Consider the following 25,057-nt stretch of genomic DNA (forward strand, 5'->3'; position numbering starts at 1 on the left):
ATCTACTTGAGTTCCTGATAATGAAGACCATTGTCAACAATTTTTTAAGCTTGTGGATTTTAAAATTAATTTATGGCATTGGTTCATTTGAAATATACTGTATGTAATCATTGCAGAATCTGCCACAAGCAAGGCAGGGGAAAGGAAATTAGGCCTCATCCTGAGCAACGAGGACTTGTGGAATGATGGGGGAAGCCAACGGAGCCAGTTCTCGCCAGCCCTTCCCTGGGTGACAGTGTTCTAGGATGGGGAGGGGCAGACACAGGTATTCAGGGAACCATGGCAGCCCAGGTCATACAGGCCACCAGGCTTTCACCTGAAGGCTGAGTTGGGAAAGATTCTTAGAAGAGGTAATGACTCAACTAAAGGAGTTCAAGTTAAACTGGTGAGTAAGGGGAATTGAAAGGGGGAGTAGAGGGCATACAAGGTAAAGAAAACATTCTGAACAAAGGTACACAAACAAGAACTAGTGTGGCATAAATGGGGAATGACGATTCTGTATGAGACAGAAAGGGTCAAAGAGATAAGAGTAAAAGTAGGCAGTGCCTCCTCATGTGAAGGAAGGCGGAGCCGATCCTCTAAGATAGGGGGAAGCAGTGAAGGATTTTCCACAGAGGAATGACATTCTCAAATTTGTATTTTAGAAGGAGTTCTCTGGTAGCACTGAGGAAGATAGATTTGAACAAGGACCACTTAGGAGGCTGTTGCCATATTTCGGAGAACTATTGAGGGACTGAATTAGGGTAGTGGTCAGACACAGAAAAGAGGTTGATTTGGGAATAGTTGTGAAGTAACAGAGGCAAGAGTTGGTGGCTAGGACTGTTCATCTGTGGCCCATACATGACATTTATTCATTCAGTCAACAAATTTTATTGAGCATGTACTATGGTTGGCAGTAGACTGTTATGCTGGGCTCTTATTTTATGCCTTCATCATTTCTGGATGTCTTCTCCAATAAGGATCCTTGATTGTGTGACATTGTGAGTTAATGGACACATTTCATAGCCCTCATTCATTCCAACCTGACCCCGTGGCTCATTAGATTTACTCTCATATAAGAACCTATTCAGAGCCCCAGCATACATGCCAGTCTCCTACTTAGGAGGCAGTATTCATGTGTCTGGGTGTGTCTTAACTCCCAGCCAATAGACCTGAGCTTATTTGTGCCTTCATTGGGTGGGGCTGTACAGGTCATGAAAAATAAATACAGTAGGTTCCAAAGCATTTTATCCATATAATAATTTTATTTTATTTTTAGCTCTGTTGAGGTATAATTGGAAAATGAATTGCATATATTTAAGGTATACAACTTGATGTTTTGATATATGTATATTCATTGTGAAATGACCACTACAATCAAGCTAATTAACATATCCAGCACCTCAATTAGTTTACCCTTTTTTTTCCCTAGAACACTTAAGATCTAGCCTCAGCAAATTTCAAGTATACAATACAGTAATGTTAACTAAGGTCACTAGGCAGAACACTAGATCTCTAGAACTTACTCATCTTGTAGAACTAAATTTTTTTCTTTATTGATTTTAGAGAGAGAGGAAGGAGGAGGGAGAGAGAGAGAGAGGATCATCAATTTGTTGTTCCACTTATTTATGCATTCATTGGTTGCTTCTTGTATGTGCCCTTACCAGGGATTGAACCTGCAACCTTGGCATATCAGGACAACGCTCTAACCAACTGAATTACCTGGCCAGGCATATAACTAAATTTTGTAGCTTTGGGCCCACATCTTTCCCATTTACCCCACTTCTCAACCCCTGGCAATCACAAGCTTATTCTATGCTTCTGTAAATTTGACTATTTTAGATTCAGTTTTGGTAAGTTGTATGTTTCTAGGAATTTATTGATTTCTAGATTGTCCAGTTTGTTGGCATATCATTGTTTATAATAGTTCCTTAAAATTCTTTTCATTTATGGAGCATTGATTGTAATATCTCATCTTAAGAAGGTTGAAGGTCTCAGCATTCAGTAAGACTCCCTCCATCCCCCATTTCCACCCCCACCCACTCCAACCCGTCTGGCCATGCTACTGCGCCGTTGCCAATGCCTGTCCTCAAGTCAGACAGTGCTGGGTCCCTCTGTTTCACTTGTCAGGAGAAGCAGTCCCAGTCTTCCAGCAGGAGTCAGGGAGAGGAACTGAGGGTCTGTTCCTACAGCAGGTTTCAGTATTTCCTTCTGCCCTCTGTCCCTCCTTCACTCTACTTAACACCAACTTGAGATTCCCGCTCTTGGCTTTCACCGTTACCAGCCCTTTAAGGTTCACCTTCCTTTAGTTTGCTAAATTGGTTATGAATTATCCATCCCTGGCCTAAGGAGACTTATTTTTGTCTCTCCTCTCTGCTTCTCTTAGTCCTTGTGAGATGATGCCTTAATAATTAAACAAGCCCTGGCCGGTTTTGCTCAGTGGTTAGAGCGTTAGCCTGCGGTCCCCAGAGACCTTGGTTCGGTTCCCGCTAAGGGCACGTAACTCAGTTGCAGTTTGTCCCCGGCCCTGGTTGGGTTGTGCGGGTGGCAACTACTCGATGTATCCCTTTCACGTCGATGTCTCTCTCTCTCTCTCTCTCTCTCTCTCCCTCCCACTCTATCTGAACAAAATATCAAAAAATGTCCTCGGGTGAGGATAAAAAAAATAAAATAATTAAACAAGGTTTAGGGAGGGAGCATTCATCCTGTCAACTAGAAGTTTTTATGCACTTCTTACGAAAAGTAAAGTAACAGTTTTGGTGTGTCTGTTTTTAATGTTGTTATTGATTCCTGATCATGCATCAGTGGTCTGAGTGACAGGAACAACCAAGTGCCTTGAAGCTCAGCATATCCCTGAAGGGCCCAGCAAGCACGTCAGTATGCAAGTGTAGCTTTTTGGGGGAGTTCCAGAGACCATGGCTAATGCCATCGTCAAGTCTGGAGGCTAAGAGATGTTGAGAGGGAAGGAACAATAACAAAAATTCTGGTTTTATTTTTCTCCTCTTTGTTATTGTCATTTTATTCACTAATTTTTTAAAAAGTTGTTTCTGAGTATACAGGTGAGCTGCTGCTCATCTTACTGGAGATGCTTCATGTTGCCTGACAGATACCTCTAGGCCTGTCCTTGGCCAAATAACTTTCATTCTGCCTGTGTTGTGAACATACAGATAAGTTGCACCCCTGCTGGATTTCAAGGGGAACTTTCTTAAGAACACATACATTCTCTTCACATCATCTTTATTAAATCATCTAAAGTTTCCTAATTTAAAAAAATAAAATTGCTAAAGTTATCAGAGTGAAACCTCTGACAAAAGATATGCCCTCAGTTCCCATTTGTGTGTCTGTTTATATGTATTTAAACATGCATGTACACACCACACACAAACACATGCTTGGCTTTTTAATTGTGTGTATTTGTATTTGCAATTCCTGTTCTTGGATTTCTGCTTATTGATGGAGAAATCCATAAAACCAAACTGATGGTCTTAATACAAATCCATTTTTTCACTAAGGCAGCTACAAGTTGACTTCCTATCACATTTGCCACATCAGTTATTTCTAACTATATTCAGCCTTTATCTAAATATTCAACTCAGCCATCAGCCCCTTTTGTTCCGCAGAGGTAACCTCACCTGTTACTTTTCTAAGAAAATCAAAGCTTCTCAATCTGGGCTCTCTTGCCTTTCCCTTTGCTTTCTACAATTTTACTTTATTTCCCCTTATTGTTTTTATTTTCTAACTATGTTAGAGAAATAGTTATCTTTCCCTGGTAAGGCTAAGCCCCCTATGCTTACATGGAACAGTAGAGGGACCAGCATGTACAAAAAGGCCTGGAAACTTAAAAAACATAGTTGTGGAGAAAATATAGATTTTCCTTCATGGATAAGTAGGCTTTTGAGTTCAGTGGGCCTGGTTTGAAGGCTAGGTCTGCCACTTTCTACCTAAATGAACTTGAGTTGTGCATCATTTTCGTTATCTATAAAGTGGATGCCAGCTATCTCCTAGGGTTTTCACGAGGTTAAATAGTGTGTGGTAAGCTGTTAGTACATGGTGGTGGTTGTTGCTCTTAGGGGGTAACAAGGAGTAAACCTGTGACAGTTGTTCATTTCAGAATAAGTATTTGTTTATGTTTCTGTCTCTTACACTGACTGTAAACTAGAAGCCCTACAAAGTTAGAAATGCTGTCATTCTCATCTTCTGCTAAACACCTAGCACATCCCCAACACACCTGAAATAAATGGATTGTGTGTTGAAGGAATGAAGAGTGAAGGTTGCATTTATATTGATCAGATTGATAAGTAAATTCACCTGTTTTCAGAGTCTGTGGCTAATTAAAAGCTTCAAAGATTTTTGGATCTCATTGCTAGGAATCTGTTTGCTGCATATTGCACTGTTTCCAGATTCTGGCTTTTAATATATCACTTCTGCATTGGAGACTTGGGCGAAAGAGTGTGTGTGCTTTTTTATCGTGCCATCAATAATAGTTTATTAACTGGTTCTTTTTTCCCCCCTCAGGGAGGTGGTGCAAGCAAACTGTGTTCACTGGAGGAAGAAGTTCTCATTCATGTGCAAAATGAGTGCAAGTGCTGCCACCGGCATCCTGGATCCTTGTGTCTACAGGGTGTCTGTGCGCAAGGTATAAAAATAGCCTGTCACTTCTCCCCTTTCAGGAACCATATTTAGTCCCCTAGTCCCTGGCACACTTTATTTAGCTCTGCTTTATCCTTAGAACTGCTATATGCAGTTTTGCTCTACACTTGCAGCATAAATTCAGATCACCATGACAACTAAAGTGAAGACTCTGAAGTTATAAATTAAGATATTATTCAAGAACCTTATCTCATTACCATGATATGGGGACCCTATTTGTGTTATTTTGGGGGCTATGTATGTCTACAGCTTGCTATTCATTAACTTCCTCTTTGTTAGGTGTTGTTTTAGAGACTTGACACATGTGATGTCTAATAATGACCCCAAAAGTAGGTGTTATTTTTTTTTTTCCATTTTCAGGAAAACTCAGGCTCAGGGAGGTTGTTACTTACCCAAATTCACATAGCTAATAAATGGCAAAGTAGGGACTGAAACACAAATTTTTCTAATTCCAAGTCCATATTTTCTTTTCTAAATATTTCCTTTTGGCCTGGCCAATGTGGCTCAGTGATTGAGCGTCGACCCATGCACCAAGAGGTCGCTGGTTTGATTCCCTGTTAGGGCACATGCCCAGGTTGTGGGCCCGATCCCCAAGGCAGGAGGCAGTCAGTCGATGTCCCCTCTCATTGATGTTTCTATCTCTGTCCCTCCCCCTTTCTCTCTCTCTCTCAAATCAATAATGAAAAATATTTTTTTAATAAAAAATATTTCCTTTTCACATATCAGGTTGAGGCATATTACCAACAATCTACGAAAATGGCAATCTCAGGATGGTTCAACTTAGTCATATATAAGTATGCAATTCTGCCTTCTTTGTGTGTGAAAAAGAAGAATCCATTAGTCACCACTACTGACAAATTAAACTACTGGCTATAAAATGTCAAGTAGACACATACAATTCGCCATCACAGACCTGAAAGTAAAACCCCCCTACGTCAGTTTCCTAGAGCTGCTGTAAGGAGGCACCACAGACTGAGTGGTTTAAAGCAACAGAAGTGCACACAATACAGTACACAGATGATATATTTTAGAACTGCACCCCTGAAACCTATATCATTGTATTAACCAGTGTCACCTCAATAAATTCAATAAAAATAAAAATAAGGAGTTTAAAAAATTAAAAAACAAAAAAATATGAAGCAGCAGAAATGTATTGTCTCACAGTTCTTGAGGCCAGAAGTCAAAATCAGGGTCAGCAGGGCCCTGCTTCCTCCGACGGTGCTAGGGAAGGAACTCTTTCAAGCCTCCCTCCTGTCTCTGGTAGCCTCAGGCATTCCTTGGCTTGTGGAAGCATCACTCCAGGCACAGGGCTGTCTTCTCCCTTTGTGTCTTCACACCATCTTCCCTCTGTGTGTGTCTGTGACGACATTAAAATCCACCCCCCTTTTTTCCCCTTTATTGATTTTAGAGAGAGAGGAAGTGAGAGGGAGAGAAAGATAAAAACATCGATGAGAAAGTACATCTATTGGCCACCTTCTGCATGTCCCCCACCGGGGATCAGGCCCACAGCCTGGGCATGTGTCCTGACCGGGAATCAAACCAGCAACCCCTTGGTGCATGGGTCGATGCTCTACCACTGAACCACACTGGCCAATGCCCCTCCCCCCTTTTTATAAGGACATTTAATCATATTGGATTAGGACCTCATTCTAACTAGATTACTATGCAAAGATTATTTCCAGATAGGGTCATTTCTGAGGTACTAGAGGTTAGGACTTCAACATTTCTTTTTGGGGGAGAGGACTACAATTTAATCCATAACTGGCCCTAAGATTATGATAAAACTGGGGATTTATACTTATGAAATTAGTGGATTGGCTTGTTCCAGACACCCTTCCCTCTGAGAACAACCAGGGAAACTGGACAAAAGATTAAAAACAGCCGCTCGAAGACATCAGAAGCTGCCGAGGCAGTAAGCACTTGACAGGTTTAGAATCGTGGACAAGGGAAGCAGAAAGAGATAAACCTGACATTTGTCATTGCTTTTCCCCTCAAAGCATGTGTTCATGTGCAGGTAGTGGTTAAGGAGATGAGTCAAAGCTATGACAGAAGTTAAGAAGCTGAACTGATGAGGGGGAGGGGGTGGTAGAAGGCGGTATAGGGGGGATAAATGGTGATGGGGAAAAATAAAATGAAGAAGAAAAAAAAGCTGCACTGAGATTCGTAGTTTTACAGGTCAGAAGGGACAACAACTGGGGTCCCGGATCCATCAGCAGAAGGGCCCTTCGTAACTACCAGGCTTTCGTTGGTTCTTTCTAAGAGTTTCAGCCTATAGTGGATGTAGATTGGCTCTTATAAAGATTGAAATTCAGCTCTAATGAGCTCAATCCTTGCTTGGATGAAGGTGATCTGCCCCTATCTTACTACTTAACAGAAGCAAATGTATATTTTCTCAGAGGGAAAATAACATTACTCTGAACCTCAAATTATTTCTTCAAGTTGTCATGCACAAAAATTACCAAGAATAACAAGAGGCACGACTGCACGACCAAAAACCAACAGGATAAAATAGGGAGATGGCTTAAGAGGGCAGAGTCCATGCTTTGTCCTTCTCACTCCCGGGGAAATATAGCACAAAAACATTTGTGCAAAGAGAAAGTAAGTGAAAGGGCTGATTTTTAAGCTCAAACCCTAAAGAACTGGTTTTTAACTCAGTCGAAGCTTGATGTTTAATTAAAGAACATTCAACAACAAAAACAAATAAAAGGAAAAAACAATGAAGAGACCCATGGAAGAGATAGATACAGGGAGATCAGAGACAAACTTTTACAATAAATAAGTAAACAATATGCGGATTTCCATTAGAGAACTAGAAACTATAAAAAAGAAACAAATTGAATTCTAGAACTGAAAAATACAGTAACTAAAATGTAAAGCTACATAAATGAAGATAAACCTCAACAGGTAGATTGAACAGCAGGTTTACCATAACTGAAGAGAGCTTTGGTAAACTGAAAGATAAGACAGAAGAGAATATCCAGAGCAAATCACAGAGAGAAAAAGGGTGGAATACACGGAAAAGAGTGTAAGGCATGGGGAACAGTGGCAAGAGCTACCGTATGTACGACTGGAGCCCTAGAAGGAGAGGAGAGAGATTGTGGCTGCGAATCTTCTAAACTGATGAAAAATATCAAGCCCCAGATTCAGAAGTCCTGTGAACCCCATTTAGGATAAACAACAAGTCTGGCATGTTTAAATGACAGCCCAGCCTGGAAAACAAGGAGAGCGAAAGTTCTGGTGATGAGGCTGGAGGCACTAGGTCAGACAAGGCCTTACAGGCCATGGTGATGCATTTGAATTTTATTTTAATTGAAATTGGAATCCATTTGAGAATTTTAATAAGGAGAGATATTGAGACATGATCTTCTGAGATCCTGCTGTGTGGAGGATGAATGCAGAGAGACCACTTTGGAGTTTAGGACAGCTCAGGTGAGGAATGCTAGTTTTGGCATGGGGTTACAACAGTACGGTTGCATGATTCAGAATGCCTTTTGGAGGAAGACCCCCACTAATGGATTGGATATGGCAAATGAGGAAAAAAGAATTGAGGATAACTTATCTCTTTCACCTGAGCAAATAGGTAGATGATTGTGCTATTTATTGAAATGGCTCAAAGGCTCAGGGACCGATTTCAGGGACAGCTAAGCAGAGATCAGAAGTCCTCTGTTTTAGCCGTGTTAAAGTTGATGTGTCAATGAGACATCAAGTGGATATGTGAAGCAGCCATTTAAAAATACTAGTCTAGCCCTGGCCAGTTTGGCTCAGCGGTTAGAGTGTCAGCCTGCGGTCCAGAGAGACCCGGGTTCAGTTCCTGCTCAGGGCACGTGCCTTGGTTGCAGTTTGTCCCCAGCCCTGGTTGGGTGGTACGGGAGGCAGCCACTCAATGTGTCCCTTTCACATCGATGTGGTTCTCTCTCTCTCCCTCCCACTCTATCTGAACAAAAAATGGAAAAAAATGTCCTCGAGTGAGGATTAAAAAATAAATTTAAAAATACTAGTCTAGCCCTGGCCAGTTTGGCTCAGCGGTTAGAGCGTTGGCCCGCGGCCTAGAGTGTCCCGGGTTCAGTTTCCACTAAGTGTGTGTACCTCGGTTGCAGTTTGTCCCCAGCCCTGGTTGGGGTCATGTGGGTGGCAACCAGTTGATGCTTCTCTCTCACATCGATGTTTCTCTCTTCTCTCTTCCCTTCTCTCTCACTCCTGCTCTATCTGAAGATAAATGCAAAAATGTCCTCAGTTGAGGATAAAAAAAAATACTAGTCTAGAAGTCAGGGAAGTGTAGACTAGAGGTAGAGATTTGAGAGTCATCAGCATACACTTTTTTATTTAGAGCCATAGGCTTGAATGAGCTCACCCAGGGAGAAAATATAGACAGAGAAAACAAGAGGCCTTCAGCCAAATCTTGGATCACTCTAACACTCAGAGGTAGAATAAATTACTGTTTGCAAGTCCAGGAAAGGAGCAAGAATTCATGCATATCACTTCTTATACGCTTTTGGCCAGATCTTAGTCACACTGCCATAGTACGAAAGGAAGGTAGGAAATGTAGCCATTACTTTATTTTGGGTAGCCAGATGTCCAACTAAACATAAGAGAATTCTGTTACTGTGGAGGGAAGGAGAATGAATAATTGGGGTACAACTAACGTTCTTTCTACAGAAGTTGAACACGAGTAGATCCAGCAAAGGAGAGTGAGAAGGAGCAGCCAGTGAGGCAGGAGTAAAACCAGGCAGGGTGGCATCATGGGCATTTAGGAAGAAAATGATGTAAGAAAGGAGGTGGGGTGGCAAGCCTGCCAAATGCTGTTACGAGATTAAGATGAAGAGAGAGCCTTTGGCTTTAACAAACGTGGAGGTCACTGGTGATGGGAAGAGCCATTGCAGTGGGAAACAGGACAGAAGCCAGTCGGAATAGATTGAATAGAGGGTGGGATGCAGCAAATTGAGTTAAGTCTGTGGTTGGCTGCATAGGGGAAGAAACAAAAGGATTGGCTAGGAGAGACAAGGATCATCTGAAGAAAGTTTTGGGTTTGTTTTGTTTTATTTAATGAAGAGTGCTATTAAGGGATATGACAACCTAATAAAGAAGAAAAATTCAGTAATTCATAATGGGGTAGACATAGCAGCATGGCTACACCTTACATCAGTGGGACAGGAAGTTGAGGGGCAACAGATATTCATGAATAATAGAATTTACCATCGATTACTTCTCAGCTTATTTAAATTCACCACCTTAAAGATGGAAATGGTAGATAATACATTAATATACCTGGTTTATGCAAGAAAGATAAAAGCCGACTCTATCCAGCAAACATGTTTTTAAAAGTATTGGGGAGGAGAGGGGAGTTTGGCCCTAATTATAGTGGCAAACACACAAACAGTGTATATTGTGTGCTAGGCATTGTTCTGAGTGTTTCACACTTACTAATTCTCACATATGTGTGATATCCTAAAGCCAGAGATTTGGCAAATTAATGTACAGTTTCATATTTTAAATTAAAGTAAAATGTTAAGGCATCTATATATTATTGTTTATTCTTTTTTACATTTGCCAGTCTTATTCACATTAGATAAGAGAGTTTCTACTATACTAACATTGAACATTACTATATATATATATATATATATATATATATATATGGGTAAGGTATAAAAGTAAGGTGTGTATAATATGCCATCATTGAGTAAAGGGGGTCTGTCTGTTGATCTATCTATATCTATATGCATACATATGCGTAGAGCAGCTTTTGGACAATTCCTAAAAATTGGTAACAGTGGTTGTCTCTGGGGCGAGGGTTTTGACTTATTAAAATCTTTTTATAATGTGTTAATGTGCTTAACTAAGTAAGTAATTTAACCTTTCTTTGGTGATTCAGGTTCTTGCAATGTGTCTGAGACCATTTTGGCAATTTCTTTAGCAAACAGATCAAATATTAGCATGTCTTCTCACCATTTGTTGCTTTCATATTTAAAGTCTAAGTAAAAAATCTGGTCATTTTAGGGGAGGAGCAGATAAATCAAAGGTTCTCAACCTTCCTAATGCCACGACCCTTTAATACAGTTCCTCATGTTGTATGTGGGCGTGTCTGCATGTGGGCAGACCCACCTGGAGATGGATAAAGGAACGGTGTTTGGTTCCTAATACCATCGGAAATACGTGTTTTCCGATGGTCCTAGGCGACCCCTGTGAAAGGGTCGTTCAACCCCCAAACGGGTCACTACCCACAGGTTGAGAACCGCTGATCTAAATAGTTGGACTTAAGATAATCAGAATTATACTATCTATATTTGCCAGTATGTAAAAGTCTGTTTCAGAATTATTTGACATAATATTTAATTTTAAGTCCTGAATCATATAACTTAATAGTGTTTTCTATCTTTGACAGGAATTAAAAGGTGGAAAAGCTTATGCAAAGGTAAGTAAATGATCTTTAACTGTTTTGGAGTGTGTAATATCATTCATTGCTATTTATAAACTTAAAAATTAAATAGTTTGCTCTTCTAATTGCCATTCAAATAAGCTGCTTTTAAATAAAGCAACCTGGAGATTGAACAGTTTCTTCAACAATAAATTATAGGCATTTTCTTTCTAAATGCTGATTATGGGGTGTTCTTTTTAAGTTTCAGTTTCCTGACTAGCAGATGATCTCTGGTTTGCGTTAAGTAATTTATTCTCCCCAGGAAGTATTCTCAGTCCCACCTCCACCAGTAGAATAGGACCCCTCCTCTGTGTCCTCTTACACTCTGTACATACATGATCTCTACTATCCTTTATCCTTTTACTACCTATATGGAATTACTAAAGAATGTCTTCACCTTTTTGCTGAATAGAAGGAATTAGTACTACTACCAAAAACCCACATACTCCTCTTTTATTTCCAGTCTCTGTGATCATATCTCCATCAATCAGTCATCAAAGTCAAGGACCGGGGCTACAGTTCCAACCATCAGTTCTGCCTAACTTCCTAAAACTAGTTGGTTGCAATGTCAGGATGCTCTTTTCTACAAGTGACAGCAAACCCTCCTCACCTAGAGATGTTTTAATCTCACAAAACAAGTAGATGTAAGATAGAGCTCCTCCAGGGTTGACGAGAACATCATCAAGAACCCGTGTTTCTTCCTCTCTCTGCTCTTTTGTTCTCGATGTGTTGACTTTGTCCTTGGCTAGCTGCCTTTGGTCACCAGGAGGCTGGCAGCTCAGGCTGGCTCACTTAGGACAAAAATCCAGCTGCTTCCCCATGTGTGACTTTTTTGAGTGAGAAAATTTTCCTCAGAGGATGTCCCCATATCTGTCATTGGCCACAACCGGATCATGTGTTCACTCCTGAACCAGTTTGGGCAATAGAACTAGACTGACATGGTTAGTTTAGACTAATCACAGTTTAACAAGGAGCTAGAGGTTTGGTTACTTTCCTTGTGCACATGAGTGAGCTAAGAGTAGACACTTGAATAAAATTATGGCTCTGCTAGAAAGGAGTACCAGGGCATTGAATGATGGACAGACAAGCAACAGGGTCCACTGTGATTGACACTTCCTCTTGCTTCCTTCCAAAAGCTCTTAAAACCATCTCTTCTCTCCATTCCAAAGGCCACTGAATGATGTTATGCCTTCATTCTTTCTTTTTTTTTTTTATCCTCACCCAAGGACATTTCTGCATTTATCTTCTAATAGAATGGGAGGGAGAGAGAGAGAGAGAGACATCGATGTGAAAGGGATACATCGAATGATTGCCACCCACATGACCCCAACCAGGGCCAGGGACAAACTGCAACCAAGGTACATGCCTTTAGCGGGAACCGAACCCGGGACTCTCTGGTCCACAGTCTGACGCTCTAACCGCTGAGCCAAACCAGCCAAGGCCTTCGTTATTTTTTTATTTAAAAACTGCATTGGCCCGGCCGGTGTGGCTCAGTGGTTGAGCTTCGACCCTTGCACCAAGAGGTTGCCGGTTCGATTCCCTGTCAGAGCACATGCCCAAGTTGTGGGCCCGATCTCCAGTGGGACACATGCAGGAGGCAGCCAATCGATGTTCTCTCTCATCGATGTTTCTCTCTCTCCTTTCCTCTCTCTAAAATCAATAAAGAGGAAATATTTAAAAACAAAAAACAAAAACTGCATTGGCCTATCTTTTGTTCTCTGTGTTGTCTCCCTCCAGTCCTTCCTCTGTATTATTGCCAGAGTGATCGTTCTAAAATTCAAACATGATCATATCATTCCCTTACTTTTAGTCCTTCAGCAGCTGTCTGTTGCCCATTAAAGAAAGTGAAGTCTTTAACTCAGCATATTAGACCTGTCTTGGTTTGCAAATCATCTATCTGCACATGCACACGCACCCACACTCTTACCTGTGCTCACATTGCCTCCTAAACTCCCTGGAGTGCGCCTGCTCTTTTAGCCTCTGCCTTGTGGCTTGTTTTCCCTGCTCTGCATGTGCTTCTCCCTGCTCTCGTCCTGTCCACTCAGAAGTCATTGAAAACTCAGCTTACTCATCCTTCCCCACAGAGAAATTCTCTTTTTCTCTCTTTCTTGCAGTGGTGCTTTTCTCTGGTACCACTTGTACTCTTTTTTTTTTTAATCCTCACCTGAGGATATTTTTTCATTGATTTTTAGATAGAGGGGAAAGGAGGGAGGGAAAGAGAGAAAGAAATATCGATGTGAGAAAGACACATTAATCGGTTTTCTCCCGCCCAACCCTGGCCAGGGCCAGGGATCGAACCACAACTGAGGTACGTGCCCTTGACCAGAATCAAACCTGCAACCCTTTGGTCCACAGGCTGACTCTCCAACCACTGAGCAAAACTGGCCAGCACTGGCACTTGTACTTTCTTTTCTATCTCCCTTATTAAAAACAATGAGTTTCTTGAGAATAGGAATCATCTCTATATATTCCCAGTGCCTAACATTTGCTAGAATGTGGATGTTCAGAATTTTTCTTTGACAAGTGAAGTAATGTCAACTACAGATACCATTTTAATGAGATAGTCATCTCAGTGAAGCCAAAGAGAAAGTCATGAGGAAGTTTGTACCTTGCTAGAGTGTAAGCTTTCTCAAGACAGTCCTTATCTGTCCTGTTCATCACCGATTTCCAGGGTCTAGAATGGGGTCTGGCACACAGAAGGTGCTGAGGAAATGTTGACCTTCAGCCTAAAACATCACATTGATATACCCACCTTTTAATACACTTTCTTAATGGGGACTGACCAGATTCTTTTTTTAACTTTCATTAACTTAATACCATTATAATATCAGCATTCCAACAGTGGATGGGAAAACAGTAGGCTGTTTGTTATCCAGTAAATATGTATTAACTGTATGCCGTGTGCCAGGCATTGTTCCTGGAGACACAGCAGGAAACAGAGATCCCTGCCTTTGGGATGTTACATTCTAATAGAATAAACAAGATAAATATGAAATGTGGGTGTACATGATGCGATAAGTATTATGGAGAAAAGTAAAGCAGATTAGGGGCAAAGGGTGACTACTGCGGGGTAGGAGAGGGAGGAGGCGAGGTGTGTTGTAGAAGGACTGGGGCAGGGGGTTAGAGAGATGACATTTGAACACAGACCTGAGTGGAGTGAGGGAAAAAGCGACAGGAAGATCTAAGAGGGAGTCTGTTGGGCAAAGAACAGTCGGTGTTAAAGGCCTTGGCATTTTCAAGGAAAAGGACACTGTGACTAGAGCAGGGAGATGAGGTTGATGAGTGGCCAAGGACAGAGGGACCAGAGACAGTCAACATGGACAACTTTTTCAAGGAGTTTTGCAGTAAAGGAGAGCAGAAAATAATTTCAATCGACAAGAGAGAGATGTGTTCATTAAGATGTTTATGTTTGTCCATTAAGATGGAGAAGATCTAGCAAGTTTGTGTGCTGGTGGTAATGATCCAGCAGAGAAGGCACACTTTAGAATGCAAGAGGGGAGAATCCCTGGAGCCATGAACCTGAATGGGCACGAGGAGCACAGCCCGTTCACGTACAGTGAGTGGGAAGGCAGAGGTGTGGGCACAGATGCAGGCAAGGGAGTGGATGTGGCTGGTGAAAGGAGCTTATGAACGTTAAGTACTCTTTTGATTGCTTTTCTCTTCTGAGTGAAATAAGAAGCAAGACATTAGCACAGAGTACAGATGCAAAGGAGGTGTTGGAGGTTTCAAGAGAAAAGAGAATGTATGAAGTAGGGCATATGGGTGATGTTTGATCAAATAGCACATGAGTCCACATGCTCACCTGGCTTTGTCCTGGACATACCTGGGCTTTTTGGCTGATATGTTGAACCCCCTAAAAGAGGCAGTAAGACCAAAGTAACCGTGTGAAAATTAGGTAGATGTTACCTGTGACGTGATGTGTTCTGACTTATTGCATTTGGGGCTTGTGGCCCTTCAGCTGGACTCTTAAGTTCTTATTTCCATTCTTTTTTGTACCAGTTGAAAGCTACTAAAATAATGCTGCAGTCTGCAGTTAAAATCTTCATCTTGAATGTCATTCATATTGCCCAGTATGTCTTTGAAAATTTGAAAGCAGACAACTTAAAATCATAGCAGTGTTTGAAATAGTACTTTTATTTTTTCATTTTTTTCTTTTATTGATTTTTAGAAAAAGGAAAGGAGAAGAAGAGACAGAAACATTGATGAGAGAGAACATCGATGGCTGCCTCTTGCAAGACCCCCACTGGGGATGGGGCCCCCAACCTGGGCATGTGCCCTTACCAGGAATTGAACCGGTGACTTCTTGGTGCATGCATCGACACTCAACCACTGAGCCACACCGCTGGGTTCAGTATTCTTTATTATATATTCAGAGAGATGTGCTTAATAATTGCAGACTCAAAGCATTTTTTGTTGTTGTTGTTTAACAAAGACTTTATGTACTCTAGTCACATGGAATAGACTTAATTTGTTTAAAAAAAGAAAAAAAGAACCATGCCCAGCCAGTGTGGCTCAGTGGATTGAGTGTCATCCCATGGACTGAGAGGTCCCGGTTCGATTCCTGGTCTGGGCACATGCCTGGGTTGGGGTGTGCAGGAGGCAACTGATCGAGGTATCTCTCTCATATCAATGTTTCTATCTCTTTCTTCCTCTCTAAAAAATCAATAAGAACTTATTGCCCTGGCCATTTTGGATCAGTAGTTAGAGCATCGACACTCGGACCAATGAGTCACGGGTTTGATTCCGTCAAGGGCACATACCTCAGTTGTGGTTCATCCCCAGCCCTGGTTGGGGTCATGTGGGAGGCAACCAGTCGATGTCTCTTTCTCACATCAATGTTTTTCTCTCTCTCTCCTGCTCTCTCCCTCCCTCTCACTCTATCTGAAGATAAATGGAAAAATATCCTCAGGTTAGGATTTGAAAAAGACTTATTAAAAAAAAAAAAAAGAGCAATGGCCAGGTAGCTCAATTGGTTATAACGTCGTCCCAATATGCCAAGATTGTGGGTTTGACCTCTGGTCAGGGCACATGCAAGAATCAACCAATGAATGCATCAATAAGTAGAACAACAAATCTCTCTCTCTCTCTTTCTCTCTCTCTCTCTCGATCAATTTTTAAAAATTTGTAATTAGAAAAAAAAAGATACAATGGTGTTGACTTGTACCACTTGGAAACAAAAAATAGGGTTGAGCACATCAGAGAAAATACTGGAGGGCAATCTTTGGTAGCTGCAGGAAATGGCGACCAAGCCTGGGTAGTAATAAGGAGGAGGAACAGGTTTTAGCTGAACTCTTGGATAGCAGTCCAGAGCCTTGGTGTGGGGCTCAGCTTTGGGGAAGGGAGGAAGTAGGTGTTTTAAAGAAAGATTTATTTTTTTTAAAAAAAGGCCAACCGGTGTGGCTCAGTGGTTGAGCGTCGACCCATGCACCAAGAGGTCACCGGTTCGATTCCCAGTCAGGGCACATGCCCAGGTTATGGGCCAAATCCTTAGTAAGGGGCATGCAGGAGGTGGCCAGTTGATGTTCTCTCTCATTGATGTTTCTGTCTTTCTTTCTCTCTCTAAACATCAATAAAGAAAAAAAGGTTTTAAATAATAAAGATTTAGGTCAAGGGTGATCAGCAAGGCAAGGTTATGGAAGATGCTGAGGGAGAAGGGCCTTGTACCAAAGAACGTGTGTGATACACACTTAAATCATTCTAGTTCTTGCATGGTGAGAGTGAATTTAATAACCTGCCACCGCCCACAGCCACCAGGGGTTGACTGGGAACTGAGCCAGAACAGGAATAGGGAACTGGTCTGCTAAGTATTTTCCTTAGTGCAAGTACTCCTGCTACTCGAAATTATTTTAGTTGCTTAATATGCATTATTTTTACTTGGACGGTTATATATTTTATTATGTACAGAAAAAAATTTATATAGCACATCAAATTCATGATTTCAAAGATTGCATTGTTTAAGATAAGAGTACAATAGGCGATACATTTTTTACCAAAAGTGAACAATTTAAAGACACGTGTTAAGCAAATAATAGAACAGGTATTGTTAAGATGGCAAAAGTTACCAATGACTGAAGTTTGAAAAAACTTGTCTAGAGCATGGGTTGAATGTTTATTTTAAGGAGAATATGATAGAAGCCTAGTAGATATTCTATTAATATGTTTTTTTTTCTTTCCTTAGCTGGGCTTTGCAGATCTAAACCTGGCAGAGTTTGCTGGATCAGGAAATACCACTCGTCGCTGTTTACTGGAAGGCTATGATACCAAAAATACAAGACAGGATAATTCCATTCTTAAAGTAAGCACGGTTCAAGATTTACATGTCAACAAATGAGATTCTCTGCTTTTAAATAAGCATAGGTGTATACTGTCAAGGGCAAGATACATATCAGTACTGAGATCATAAGCTGAGCACAGCACTGAGATACTCACCACCTAGGGAAAAAACCAACCAAATCACAGAAGCAGTGAAAAGTAACCAGATTTCAACTTCATGATCCTAAGGTGTTTTTCTCTGGTGCTGTGACCATTCAGGAAACAAGTCACCCGACCACTGCAGCCTCGGGGCTCATTGGAAGAAGGAGCACAATGGATGAATACCTTAAAATATTTATAGCTCCCGCCCTGACCAGTTTCTCTCAGTGGTTAGAGCATCAGCCAATGGACCAGAGAGACCCGGGTTCAGTTCCCACTAAGGGCACGTACCTCAGTTGCAGTTTGTCCCCAGCCCCGGTTGGGGTCATGTGAGTGGCGACCAGTCGATGTGTCTATCACATCAATGTTTCTTTCTCTCTCTTCCCCCCCTGTCTCCCTCCTGCTGTATCTGGAGATAGATGCACAAATGTCCTTGGGTGAGGATAAATATATATATATTTAAATATATATATATATAAAAATAATAAAAATAATAAAAATATATATATAAATATATATATAAATATATTTATATATTTAGCTCCCAAAAGATCACTTCCAGGGCAGCAGTGGTGGCTATGTAGAGTCCTCCTGTAACTAGTGAAGTATTTATTTAAAGTTTTCAAACTTTGTTTTCAGTAAATATTTAGCTCTGAAGATGTAAAAATGCATGAGGTGGTGATTATAACGGGTCCATTCCTTGCACAAATTCAGCAGCAATAAAGAAAGGAGGGATGTAGTTGGGATGGAAAGGAAGATGGTGAAAAAAGACAAGCAGGAAATTAGAAAAATAACATGGTATAAACTTCTGTGCACATCAGGTTGATTTTATGCTTTTATGGTTATCTCTGTGTAACTGAAAGATTTTCAAAGCACTTGCACTTACCTCTGTGAAATAGACAGGGTTGGCTAGACGAGCACAGATTATCTCCATCTGTAAGTGAAGAGGCTGAGACTCAGAAGGTTAAGTGTCTCGCCAAGTAGTGGGTGGCAGAGCTGAGACCGGAATGCATATCTTCTACCTGCTCAGTGACCTTTCCACGTCCCCATGTTATAAGCATCAGACTCAAAGGAAGTAGACCACACTGCTCATTCTTAGACTGATCCTGAACAGCCACTGAATTCAGTTTCTTTATATATTGTATATAAGAAGATGGTTAATCATCTCTGAATTATGGTGTTTTTATTGGAAATTGAAGTAACTTTTACACTTCAGACCCCTACATTCCTTCTGGCAGCTCCCTACCGATCCTTCCACACTATTTCTCCCACTTTGTCCTGGTCTTTTATGGATCCTGATCCTGCCATTCAGCTCTCACACTCTCTCCTTTCTGATCTCTGTCATCTCCTGGCCACTTAATTACCTTCTCTCTCCTACTCATTGATGACTTCGCTGCTGGCTCACAGTTAATCTTTCCATTTCTTCTGTCCTCATTTTTTGGTGGCTTCACCATCTGTGTGGGTGGTCTGCTCTGGTGGACTTTTTCTTTTTTTTATCCTCACTCGACATTTTTGCATTTATCTTCAGATAGAGCGGGAGGGAGAGAGGGAAGAAAAGAGAGAGAGAGAAACATCGACATGATAGAGACACATCAAGTGGTTGCCACCCACACGACCCCAACCAGGGCCGGGGACAAACTGCAACCGAGGTTCCTGCCCTTAGTAGGAACCAAACCCGGGACTCTCTAGTCTGCAGGCCAACGCTCTAACCACTGAGTGAAACCGGCCAGGGCTGGACTGTCTTCTGTATGTATTCTCTCCCTCTAATCTTATATATGCCTAAAGACTCTCTGTTCTTTAAACTACCCACCGCCATCAACCTTTCCTTTTCTTCATTCATCTCAATTCTTATTCCCACGGTCACACCAGACTTTCTTACCACTAGAAATTTCACCACCTCCAAAATTTCAGTTCAAAGTATTCCTGTCTCCTATTACTATCTCTTATGTTTCTAGTCCTCTTTGTCTACTTCTCACTTAACTATCCTTAACTTTATCACTTTCTCGCTCTCCACTTGCTTTTACTTCCCTCTTTATCCAGCTTAGATTCCATGATCCATGATTATCATAACCTTAAAAATGCACCTTGCTTCTTTGCTCTGTCTCCCTCCATTGCTGTCCCGTGAATAATTTCCAACCCTAATCACACTCAGCTGTCCTCTCTGGGTCTGTGTCCTCGTTCAACATTGCTGGAGAAATCACCACGTCTAGTTGTTACTAACATCATGCTCACCACCATCAAGCAGTCATACTCTATTTCCTTTGTATGCTATGCTTTCTTTTCCAATTACCTACGTATCCTTTTTCTTTTCTTTTTTTAAAATCATTTCTAATTTTTCAATTACAGTTTACATACAATATTAGTTTCAGGTAAACACTCCAGTGATTAGATATTATATAACTTACTAAGTGATCATCCCAATAAATCTTGTACCCATCTGAGACCATACATAGTTATTAGAATATTATTGACCATATTTTCTATGCTCCACATCCCCATGACTGTTCTGTAACAACCAGTTTGTACTTCTCAATCTCTTCACCCCTATCACCCATCCTCCCAACCCCACTCCCATCTGGCTACCATCAAAATGTTCTCTGTATCTATGAGTCTGTTTCCATTCTACTTCTTCATTTATTTTATTTCTTAGATTTAGTTGTTGATAGATATGTATTTATTGCCATTTTATTGTTCATATTTTTAATCTCTTTTTTTTTTAATTCTTAAAGAAAACCCTTTAACATTTCATATAATACTGCTTTGGCTTCATCTTGTCTGAGAAGCTCTTTGTATGTCTTTCGATTCTAAATGATTACTGGGTAGAGTAATCTTAGTTGTAGGTCCTTGCTTTTCATCATTTTGAGTATTTCTTTTTTGAACTTTTTTTTATTAATTAATTTGTTTTTATTCAAGATGTTTCTCCTTTCCCCCCCACACACACCCTCCTCCCAATCCTGCCCCTCCCCCACCCCCCATTTTGAATATTTCTTGCCAGTCCCTTCTGGCCTGTAAAGTTTCTGTTGAGAAAGTTTCTGACAGTCTTATGGGAGCGCCCTTGTAGGTAACTAATTGCTTTTCTCTTGTGGCTTTTAAGATTCTCTCTTTGTCTTAAACCTTTTGCATTTTAACTATGATGTGTCTTGGTGTGGGTCTCTTTGGGTTCATCTTGTTTGGGACTCCCTGTGCTTCTAGGACTTGTATGTCTATTTCCTTTACCAGGCTAGGAAACTTTTCCATCTTTTATTTATTTTTTTTTTTCATCCTCACCCAAGGACATTTTTGCATTTATCTTCAGATAGAGCAGGAGGGAGAGAGGTAGGAAGAGAAAGAGAAACATTGATGTGTCTGGGAGAGAGACATATTGAGTGGTTGCCACCCACATGACCCCAACCAGGGCCGAGGCAAACTGCAACCAAGATACATGCCCTTAGCGAGAATCAAACCCAGGACTCTCTGGTCTACGGGCTAACGCTCTAACCACTAAGCCAAACCGGCCAGGGCTCCATTATTATTTTTTTTTAATATTTTTTTTTAACCTCACTGGAGGACATTTTTACATTTTTTTGTTCAGATAGAGTGAGAGGGAGAGAGAGAGAGAAACATCAATATGAAAGGTACACATCGAGTGGCTGCCACCCGCACGACCAACCAGGGCCAGGGACAAACCGCAACCGAGGTACATGCCCTTAGCGGGAACCAAACCCAGGTCTCTCTGGACCGCAGGCCAACGCTCTAACCGCTGAGCCAAACCAGCCAGGGCCAAACCCATAACTCTTTAGTCTGCAGTCCAATTCTCTAATCATTCAGCAAACTAGCCAGGGTTGGATTATTTTTTCTCTTGGCTATTCTGATTGGGTGTTTTTTGCTGCTTCATATTCCAAATTGTTGTTTTGATTCTCAATTTCATCTACTCTACTGTTGATTCCCTGTAAATTTGTCTTCATTTCAGTTGGTGTATCCTTCATTTCTGACTGGTTCTTTTTTATAGTTACCATGTCCTCTTTTTATGCCGTTGAAGTTCTCTCTAAGTTCATCAACTGTTCCCATAAGTTCATTGAACTTATAACAATGATTTGAACTCTGCATTTAGTAGATTGCTTATCTCCATTTTGTTTCATTCTTTTTCTGGAGTTTTGTTCTTTTGTTTGAGACATTGTCTTTGTATCCTCATTTTACAGCCTCCCTGTGTTTGTTTATATGTATTAGGTAGAACCACTACATCTCCTAGGCTTGACAGAGTGGCCTAATGTAGTAGGTGTTCTGTAGGGTCCAGTGGTACAGGCTCCTTAATCACCCAATCAGGGTACTCCAGGTGCATGCCTCTCCCCCCCCCCCCCCCCCCCGCCACGTGGTCTGTATACACCATCCTGTTGTAGTTGAGGTTCGTTTGTAGTTTGATTGCTTTTGGCATGTCAGTGAGAGGGATATACCTCCAGGCTGATCAGCTATAAGGACTGGCTGCCACTGCTGACCACCATAGAGGGTCAGCTGTGCAGGGTCCCAACCCACAGAACAGGACTTACTTCAGCAGGGTTTGGTGCCTGCTGAGTCCACCCCTTGAGTATGTTGCTTTTGGAGGTAGTTGAGATGTGGTCTGAAGCTATCCATCTGGTCTTGTTGGCCCTGGGACCTCCTGGGAGGTGCAGGCCAAGGTCAGCCAACACCTGTGTTCTGTCCACAGCCACTTTGCATGAGCTAAAAAGAATCTGCTGATGGCTGCTACTTGTGCTGGGTTTGGAGGTGCCCAAGTGAGGCCAAGCTGCACACCAAGCCTGGCTGCTGCTAGTGCCAGACCTGGGCCACTTAGCAAGAGGTACAGGGCAAGCTGAGGCCAGATGCTGCTTATCTGAGAGATTTGAGGAAAGTCTGAAGCTTGAGACAAGACAGACTATTTGTGTGGAAAAGCGGCTGGAAACAGCTTGGGGGGGTGGGGCACATGTTGGATAGGGTCTCAGGGAATCACCAGGGTGAGGCGAATAGTGTGAGCCAGGTTGATGGAAACTTGCCCTGGCCAGTTTGGCTCAGCGGTTAGAGCATCAGCCTGCGGTCCAGAGAGACCCAGGTTTCGTTCCTGCTAAGGGCGAGTACCTCGTTTGCAGTTTGTCCCTGGCCCTGGTTGGAAGTGCGGGTGGCAGCCACTCGATGTGTCCCTTTCACGTCGATGTTTCTCTCTCTCTCTCTCTCTCTCTCTCTCTCTCTCTCTCTCTCTATTCCTCTCTCTCCCTCCCACTCTATCTGAACAAAAAATGGAAAAATGTCCTTGGGTGAGGATAAAAAAAAAAAGAAAGAAACTCAGGGCACCCACCTGCCAGTCAGCTCTGTGGGGGAAGGGCTCATTAATGAAACAGTGGCCTCTGCTCTGGCTGGTTTCGTTCAGTGGTTAGAGCATTGGCCCACAGACCAAAGAGTCCCGGGTTCAATTCCAGCCAAGGGCACCTACCTTGGTTACGGTTCATCCTCGGACCCGGGTTGGATCCTGTAGGTGGCAACCAGTTGATATGTCTCTCTCACATCAATATCTTTTTCTCTCTCCCTCTTTCTCTCTCTCTCCCTCCCACTCTGTCTGAAGATACATGTAAAAAAAATCTTCAGGTGAGGATTAAAAAAAAAAAAGAAACAGTTACTTCTGCAGGCACTTTTGTCTGGCAGAAAGCTTCCCTCCCCCACTCCCCAGCTCTCATCCTGACGCCAGACAATTTAGTTCCTTCCTGTATGTCCCTGGTGCCATTAGAGCTGCTGCCCCAGTGCTGGAGCTCAGAGGAAATGAGTCCGAGTGAGTCCCCGCATGGACCCTTTAAGAGGAACTGCCCGAGACTCCAGCAGCCTACTGTCTCTCAGCCACAATCCATGCTGGTTTTTACAGCCAGACATACATATTCTTTTTCATAGCTTCTTTCTCCTCATATCTCCACACACCACTCTTGCTCTCAGCTAATGGTTTGGCTTTATCTTTTATTAAGAAAATAGATGCCATTAAACTCAAATTCTCTCCTCTTCCCATCATAGAATTTGCGAGTCTTCCTGTCTCTCCAGCTGTTATCCATTTTGCCTCCTCTTACAATGAATGAAGTATCCCTCAGCCTGTGAGAAGTCAGCCCCTCCTCCTAGGTTCTAGAATCCAAAGCTTGCCTAATCAAGAGCTTTGCCCCTTAGATGATCCCTTTACCTAATCATCTCTCCCTTTAATGAACCATCCTCATTAACATATGAAGAAACTACTCTGGCAACTTCTCATCTCTTCCAACCACTGCTGCACTTTTTTTTTTCATATATTTTTATTGATTTTTTAGAAAAAGAGGAAAGGAGAGGGAGAGAGAAACATCATTGTGAGAGCAAAACATCGATCGACTGCCTACTGCATGCCCCACCAGGGATGAAGCCCAAAATCCAGGCATGTGCCCTGACTAGGAATTGAACCAGCAACCCTTCGGTGTACGGGACGATGCCCAAACAACTGAGCCTCACCAGCCAGGGCCTATGGCTGATTCTTTTTTTCTTTCTCTTTTTTTTTTTAGATAGAGTGGAAGGAAGGGGGTGGATAGAAGAGAGAGAGACACACATGGATTGGTTGCCTTCCGTACAACCCTGACTGGGGCCGGGGATAAAACCTGCAACCCAGGTATGTGCCCTTGACTGGGAATTGAACCCTTGACCCTTTGGTTCCATGGAATGATGCTATAACTGCAGAGCCAAACCAGTCAGGGCATATGGCTGATGCTTTTTTTTTTTTTTTTCCCCCTTTATTGATTTTTAGAGAGAGGGGAAGGGAGAAGGAGAGAGAGCTAGAAATATTGATGAGAAAGAACATCGATTGGCTGCCTCCTGCATGCTCCTCCCCACTGGAGATTTGGCCCACAACCTGGGCATGTGCCCTGACCGGGAATCAAACCTGCGACTTCTTGGTGGATGGGTCAATGCTCAACCACTGAGCCACACTGGCTGGGCCGTTTTTTTTATTTATTTTTGTTAACAGATGTTTCTCCTTTTTCCCCCATTGACACCCTCCTCCCGACACCCCCCCGCCCCCAGCATTGTTATCTATGTCCATTGAGTATGCTTATATGCACATAAGTTCTTTGGTTTATCTCATCCCTCTCCCCCGACTCCCCTCCTCTAAGGTTTGTCCGTCTGAACCCTACTTATATATCTCTGGGTCTATTTTGTTCATTATATTTCACAAATAAGCGAGATCATGTGATACTAGTCTTTCTCTGACTGGCTTATTTTGCTTGGCATAATACTCTCCAGGTCCGTCCATGTCATCTCAAAGGATAAGAGATCTTTCTTAGAGCTGCATAGTGTTCCATTGTGTATACGTACCACAGCTTTTTTATCCACTCATTTATTGATGGACACCTGGGCTGTTTCTAGATCTTAGCTATTGTAAATAGTGTATATATATTCTTTCTGATTGGTATTTCAGGCTTCTTAGGGTATATTCCTAGAAGTGGGATCACTGGGTCAAATGGCAGATCAATTTTTAATTTTTTGAGGTAACACCATAGTGTTTTCCATAGTGGCTGCACCAGTCTGCATTCCCACCAGCAGTGTACTAGAGTCCCCTTTTGTCCACACTCTCACCAACACTTGTTGTTTGATGAT

General features: G+C 41.9%; 1 protein-coding gene across 2 annotated transcripts in view; it reads left to right on the top strand.

Moving 5' to 3' along the window:
* Positions 1-25,057, top strand: part of FAM102B (family with sequence similarity 102 member B) — a 71,477-nt gene that overhangs the window by 18,176 nt on the left and 28,244 nt on the right. For both annotated transcript variants that reach the window (XR_004960957.1, XM_036273353.1), the window contains exons 2-4: positions 4,495-4,615; positions 11,012-11,041; positions 17,223-17,339. Coding sequence is in view for 1 of the 2 variants with exons in the window: in XM_036273353.1 (XP_036129246.1) it covers positions 4,495-4,615; positions 11,012-11,041; positions 17,223-17,339 (268 nt within the window). In the remaining variant the exon portion in view is untranslated. The remainder of the gene's footprint in view (positions 1-4,494; positions 4,616-11,011; positions 11,042-17,222; positions 17,340-25,057) is intronic.

The sequence above is a fragment of the Molossus molossus genome, unplaced genomic scaffold (genome assembly GCF_014108415.1).
Source record: "Molossus molossus isolate mMolMol1 unplaced genomic scaffold, mMolMol1.p scaffold_m16_p_20, whole genome shotgun sequence".
Taxonomy (NCBI): Eukaryota; Metazoa; Chordata; class Mammalia; order Chiroptera; family Molossidae; genus Molossus; species Molossus molossus.